This window comes from Benincasa hispida, unplaced genomic scaffold, assembly GCF_027475165.1.
Source record: "Benincasa hispida cultivar pf3 unplaced genomic scaffold, pf3_genome.v1.1 HicScf1848, whole genome shotgun sequence".
NCBI lineage: Eukaryota > Viridiplantae > Streptophyta > Magnoliopsida > Cucurbitales > Cucurbitaceae > Benincasa > Benincasa hispida.
Window position 1 is genome coordinate 2,199,064 of NW_028326240.1, and position 7,468 is coordinate 2,206,531.

A 7,468-nucleotide genomic window follows, 5' to 3' on the forward strand; every position below is an offset into this window, starting at 1 on the left:
AGGACGATTTACTGCTTCCATCTCAGTTCATGTTTTGAAGTCTAGTGTAAGAGTTAGGTGTTTTACACTCTCATGCAAAATTTATTAATTTTATTATTTGACCATTTAATTTTTTTCATTTTAAAGTTGGGTTTAGGGGTGCCCCGAATGGTAATTTTTTTTTTACTTTATTTTATCTTACTTTTGTTTTAGTTTATTTATTATTATGTAATTATGTTTTCTTATCTTTGCTCATTTGAGCACTATTAAATAAAATTTCAGCTCTTTTATTTGATAGTTTAAAAGAAAATGTACGGTTAAGCCTATGTATGAATAAAGTAGCATCCTAGAAATAAGTAGGAAAGTAGGGTCGTTACAATTGGTATTAGAGCCTAAGTTTTAGGTTCTGTAAACTGACTTACATCGTGAGTCCAATATGTTCCTATTGGCCACAAATGGATCTTTCGTCATTGCGAGGTATGTTGTTTAAAATCCTTTAGGAAATATATATATATATGAAATCTTACCTGTTGTGCAGTTGTTTGATGGTTTACCCTGCTAGCATGTATTAAAGTGTTGCGTGTGGTCACCAGGTATGGCTCCACAAACTAAAGGAAGGGAAAATCGAGGCAGGAAAGTAGTTAAGGAGTGAGACCCCGACCTGCAAGAACCCGAGGTGTAGAGCCAAGAGGTGTGGAACCTGCCACCTCATGACCCCTCGGGTCAATTGGTAGAAGGTTAGACCAAGGAGCGAGCCTCGAGCTTCGACTGTGCCCCCGTCAGGACCGTCATCCTCAGAAATTCTAGTAGAATATATGGCTATGGTTGCAGCTATTGAGAACGTTGTCACGCAGGCCCTGGTGGGACAACTAAAGGGCATGGTGGTCGAGCAAATAGGCCAGCACGCATAGTCACAGTAGGTGCCATCCTCGTCAGTCTCGTTACCACCAGTTCAGAATCAAGATAGGGCCATGAGTCGGACCGTGGTAGGCCCTTGTTTGGAAGCTGGATACCTACGAGATTTCAAAAAGTATGATCCCCCGACGTTTAACAAGTCTCTGAAAGACCCCACAAATGCAGAATTATGGTTGTCCACTATTGAGGGGATTTTTCAGTACATGAGGTGTCCAGAGGAGCAGAAGCTGCAGTGTGCCGCTTTCGTTCTCATGGACAATGCCAAGCGCTGGTGGCACTCGACTGAAAGAATGATAGAAGCCAGTGGGGCCAAGCCACGTGGGATCAGTTTAAGGAGCGGTTTTACGAGAAGTACTTCTCTGCTCATGTGAGGCACAATAAGTAGGTTGAGTTCACTTGAAGTAGAGGACCATGACAGTAGAAGAGTATGAAGAGAAGTTTGACAAATTGTCTTGCTTCACCCCTGATCTAGTGTCTACCGAAGCAAAGAGGGCCGAATGGTTAGTACAAGGACTCCGAGACAGGGTGTGAGGCATTATGAAAGCTTTGGAGCCTCCTACCTACGTCGCAGCCTTCTAAGTGGCAGCACTCAGGAATAGTGGTGATAGGTACGCTCCCAATCTTGGGGCACTATTCCTTGACATTATTTGACGCTGGCTCGTCCCACTCTTTCATTTCTTCGTTGTTTGTAAAGCATGCAATGTTATTTTTGGAACCTTTGGTTTATGTTTTATCAGTGTCTACACCGTCAAGAAAAATTATGATAGCAAGTAAAAAGATAAAAGCATGTTAGTTAGAAATAGCAAACTGTACCCTAAATTGTGAGTCTAATAGTATTAGACATGCGTGATTTCAATGTAATTCTGGGCATGGATTAGTTGGCTGCCAACCATGCTAGTATAGACTGTTCTCGTAAAGAGGTGAATTTTAACCCCTCTAGAGAAGCCAACTTTAAGTTCAAAGGGGCCAGGACTGTAGTTTTGCTCAAGGTGATTTCAGCGGTTAAGGCTAAGAGATTGATTAACCAAGGTGTCTGGAGTATCTTGGCTAGCGTAGTTGACACAAGAGAAACCGAGGTTGCACTAACCTCTGAGCCAGTTGTGAGAGATTATCCCGATGTATTTCCGGAAGAACTTCCAAGATTGCCTCTATCAAGGGAGATTGATTTTATGATTGAACTGGAGTCAGGCACTATTCCTATATCCAAAGCGCTGTATAGAATGGCTCTGGCAGAATTGAAAGAACTGAAGGTTCAATTGTAGGAACTGCTTGACAAAGGGTTTATTCAACCCAATGTTTCTCCGTGGGGTACACCAGTGTTGTTTGTGAAGAAAAAGGATGAGTCGTTACGTTTATGCATAGACTACACGGAGTTGAATAAGGTGACCATCAAGAATAAGTACCAGCTTCCTAGAATCGACGACCTGTTTGACCAGCTAGAGGGTGCTACCGTATTTTTCAAGATTGACCTATGGTCAAGTTACCATCAGTTGAGAATCAGGGACAACGATATCCCGAAGACTGCATTCCGATCCAGATACGGGCATTACGAGTTCATTGTAATGTCTTTTGGTCTGACCAGTGCTCCAACGGTATTCATTAATTTGATGAACGGGGTGTTCAGGGACTTCCTAGACACCTTTGTAACCGTTTTCATTGATGAAATTTTGGTCTACTCTAAGACAGAGCCAGAACACAAGGAACATCTTAGGAAGGTCCTAGGAACACTGCGGGAAAACAAACTGTATGCAAAGTTTTCTAAGTGCGAGTTCTGGCTACGGAAGGTGTCTTTCCTTGGGCACGTGGTGTCGAAGGATGGGGTTTCAGTGGATCCAGCTAGAATCGAGGTTGTTACCAATTTGCCCCGCTTTACAATGGTCAGTGAGGTGCGCAGCTTCTTGGGATTGGTTGGATACTATCGTAGGTTTGTAGATAATTTCTCTGGCATGGCCACGCCGTTGACTCAGCTAACTAGGAAGGGATCTTCGTTTGTGTGGAGCAAAGCTTGTGAGGACAGTTCTCAAGATCTCAAGTAGAGGTTGGTATCAGCCCCGGTTCTTATCGTACTAGACGGCTCCATAAACTTCGTAATCTACAGTGATGCTTCTAAGAAGGGTTTGGGTTGCGTGCTTATGCAGCATGGTAGGGTGGTCGCCTATGCCTCTCGCCAATTGAAGGACCATGAGTGCAACTATCCTACCCACGACTTGGAATTGGCAGCGGTAGTGTTTGCCCTGAAGATCTAGAGGCACTACTTGTATGGGGAAAGGGTCCAAGTTTTCACCGACTGCAAGAGTTTGAAATACTTCTTCACCCAGAAAGAGTTAAACATGAGGCAACACAGGTGGCTCGAGTTAGTAAAGGATTACGACTGCGAGATCCTCTACCACCCAGGTAAGACGAATATGGTAGTCGATGCCCTCAATCAAAAGGTAGCTCATTCGGCTGCCTTGATCACTAAGCAGGTTCAGTTGTGTAAAGATATGGAACGAGTAGAGATTGCAGTGGCAGTAGGGGAAGTCACTTCGCAGCTAGCCCAATTGACAGTGCAACCAACCTTGAGACAGAGGATTATTGTTGCACAACGGGGTGATCCCAACCTGGTTTAGAAGTGTTGTCAGTTAGGGTCAGGCCAAGAAAGTGAATTTTCTGTGTCGGTGGACAAAGGTCTTTTATATCAGGGACGGTTGTGCGTCCCAGCAGATGATGGCCTGAAAGGGGAACTTTCGGTAGAAGCTCACAACTCTCCATTTTCGATGAACCCAGGTAGTACCAAAATATACCAAGATGTGAAGCAGTATTACTGGTGGCTTAATATGAGAAGGGAGATAGCTAACTTTGTCAGTAGATGTTTAGTCTGTTAGCAGGTGAAGGCCTCGAGGCAAAAGATAGCAGGCTTGCTACAACCTTTGGATGTACCATGGAAATGAGAGAGCATGGCCATGGATTTCATCACGGGTTTCCCCAGGACAGCGAAGGGTTTCTCAATGATTTGGGTTATGATAGACAGACTCACCAAGGTGGCAAACTTTATTCCAGGAAAGCCCACGAGTGGGCTCAGCTATATATGAAAGAGATAGTAAGGTTGCATGGTGTGCTAGTATCAATTGTGTTCGACAGGGACCCTCGTTTCACCTTCAATTTTTGGAAGAGCCTCCAGGCAGCTTTAGGGTCGCGGTTGAACTTCAATATAGCTTTTCACCCCCAAACTGATGGGTAAACAGAACATTTAAATCAGACGTTGGAGGACATGTTGCGCACTTGTGCGTTGGAATTCTCAGGGGGTTGGGACTCCCACTTACATTTGGCAGAGTTTTCCTATAATAATAGCTATCAGGCTACCATTGGCATGTCGCCGTTTGAAGCTCTTTATGGCAGAGGTTGCAGGTCTTTTGTTTGCTGAGGTGAGATTGGAGAGAGGAAACTGGTGGGAACTGAGTTAGTGGAGTTGACAAATGAAGCCATGCAGAAGATCAGGGCTAGAATGCTAGCAGCGCAAAGTAGACAAAAAAGTTACATGGATGTTAGGCGTAAAGATCTGGAGTTCGAAATAGGTGATAAAGTGTTCCTGAAAGTGGCACTGATGAAGGGTGTCCTGAGATTCGGGAAGAAGGCATCTTTATATATTTAAATCATATTTAAATATATAAATTCTCCTATTCCGTTTAATTCTCAAAATTAAACATGCAATTATATCTCATATAATTACTAATTCCCTTAATTCTAATTTGAACGTTTTAAATTTACTTATCACGCTATTCTAGAGTTAATCCGTTACGAGCTAGTAGGGGGACCTCGCGGACCTACAGATCATGTGCTCCAACGATCCGAGATTAATTGACTAAACTCATTAGACCAGATTAATCTCCATTCGTTAACTAATGGGTCACTCAACTAAAGGTCATAGTTGCACTCCCCCACTGTAGATATATTATGTCCACATGATTTAACCATAATCAGCAAGTCGACTCTTCACAAGTTGTTCGTAATAACGGCCGGGTCAAATATCTGTTTTACCCCCAAGATTACGTCTTATTTCTCAAGTCCTTACTGATCCTCTAATGAACAACTGATTTGTGATCCAATCACTAAACCAAACTCTCTCAGCCCAATGAGAGGGTGGGGCACCTTTTTCAAGACCTGGATTCAGTACTTGAGAGAACAATCTTTCTTCTATCCCTAAATCGAGTAGGCATGAACTTCATCTTGCACCCTATGTCCCCAGTTATCTATTAGGTCTTACCCTTGAAGTGGGAGTCTTATTGAGCTGGCACTATTGAGCCAACCCTCACCTATGCAAATCTAAGGGCAATCCCGAATAAACAAGAGTTCATAGTTAGCTCAGGATTAAGATCGAGTTACCTAGATCATCTAGGTGAAATAGTCATTCTTATACAGTAAACAACGTTATAAAGTAAGAGTGATTTATTTCTTGGTTCTGATTTTATGCAAACTCATTGCATAGGACGCCCCAACTTCTCATGTCATAACATATACGAATTAGGATCACATCGTATGTAGCACTTTACAACTCTTTGTAATAACTACAGAGTAGGTCACATCCAATGGTGTTACCAGAATAAGGTATCCAATCTTATTCATGTACCATAGATCATTTTGACTATTTACTCGAATCTGATCCACTCTTATGTCTCCATATAAAGTTCAAGTACTCATACAATAATATTGGGTCTTAGTTGATTGGATTTAGACTTTCATACAATTTATGAAATCAATAATAAGTATATTGATTATAGAATATATTTATCATTTTACAAACTGTGAGTTTTAGGATATAAAACCCAACAGGTAGTCCATGCCTTGGCCTTATCCTCAGCCTCGACCTTAGTAATCTTGACTTATGCCTCGGCCTAAGACGTCTTGAACTCGACTTTGACTCTTCAACTCATTAGCTTCTTCCTTTTATTTTGATTATGTGGGAATCTAATTCACCCAAGACTTCTATCTTTAAAATTTCTTCTTTAACATGATTGTGGAACTAAGCCATCGAGACCTTTATTTCCTTAATTTTGCAAAGATTCTCAATTTTGTATTGGTAGATCACTCTTGTCCTTACAGAAAACGCCAACTATTGATGCCAAATTTTGCCCAAGGAAAAACACACCTATCACATGATAACAATGGCAAATTTATAATTTAAGGAAGAGAGGACATGCAAAACAAAAAAAAATGGCATCGGTGTCTAAGTCAATAAGGGAATTATAGAATAGAGAAGAAGTCGGAAGTTCTTAGTTTAAGATCTAGATCCTAGATCAAGTTCAAGATGCCTTATATTTGAGTTATCATGATTTATTTATAGGGAGAATGAGATAGAGTTTACCTTTTTCTCTTATGATAAGGATGATATGGATCTTTTCTAATCCTAATAAGTTGGGATTAGATATGATTAGATTGTAGGGATAAAACCATAAGGCATCGAAAAAAAGCAAGACTCAACTAGTAATTATTTTAGATTTCAAGATACCAGTACACTGGAAAAAATAAAGAATAACATCGAGACCTAAAACCTTAACCTACTGTAAAATTTAAGTTAAGCATGTTTTACTATTTGGGAATTTAGTATTATAATGAAGAGAAAAAAAATTATTTACTGTCGTTGACGACTCAAACAAAAAGATCAATTCTCCTTGGGATTGAATGCAAAAACACCACCAATTAGGAACCTTCTTATTATATTCTTTGAGAATTTGGGGTAATTGGTTTGTGAGAAACAATCTAAAAATTAGGAAAAACAAAGGAGAGAATTTTAGAGAGCTTTTTCTTTCTAAAACGATTATGTGAAAAATATCATCATCCCTTTTTTTTTCCTTCTCAAAGGTATATTATCCATGAGAGCTTGAGAGATAAACGTGGGAAGCATCCCATGTTTTCTGATAACTCCCATACGTGAGAGTTATATCTTTTTCTCTTTTTTTTTTCTCTTTAAATAAAATAACTAATTTAATTAATTAATTCACCAATTAATAATTAATTAAATTAGTAGTTAATTAAATCTGGTTTAATTAATAATTCCATTTAAATCATATTTAAATGAACATCTCTTACATAACCTATCTTTTTAATTCAATTAATTTAATTAAATCAAATTTTATGAAAATAAAATAAAATAAAAAATTAATTAATCCTCCAATTAATTATACCAAATTAAATATCAAATATTTAATATAGACTACATTTGAATCATATTCAATTGTATTTCTCTCATATCCTATAGTATTAATGTACATCTAATACACATTAATTTTAACCGATAGTTTTAATATGAAGCCAATTCAAATTAAATTAATATTTGAACTCCTTCAAATATTTAATTCTTCTCTAAATTAATTTTGAATCATATCCAAAATTAATTTATATTATAAAGTTTAATTGAAATATAAACTTTATATTATAATGTGTACTATTTCCCTAAGTGAATTTGGATATTTCAAACTCTATTCAAGACATAATTACCTAAATGCCCTTTATGAGTTAGGAAGGGGACATCATGGACCTACAGATTATAAGCTTCAACGATATGAGATTAATCGGCTAAACTCATTAACCACATTAA

The 7,468-nt window shown here is 39.0% G+C and overlaps 1 protein-coding gene across 1 annotated transcript; it reads left to right on the forward strand.

The window, feature by feature from the left end:
* The first annotated feature begins 3,299 nt into the window (after positions 1 to 3,299).
* Positions 3,300 to 4,114, forward strand: LOC150030550 (uncharacterized). The gene is made up of 3 exons (XM_090309622.1): positions 3,300 to 3,497; positions 3,576 to 3,660; positions 3,762 to 4,114. Exons 1-3 carry the CDS (start codon positions 3,300 to 3,302, stop codon positions 4,112 to 4,114), a joined length of 636 nt encoding a protein of 211 aa, XP_090165748.1.
* Positions 4,115 to 7,468: the final 3,354 nt, after the last annotated feature.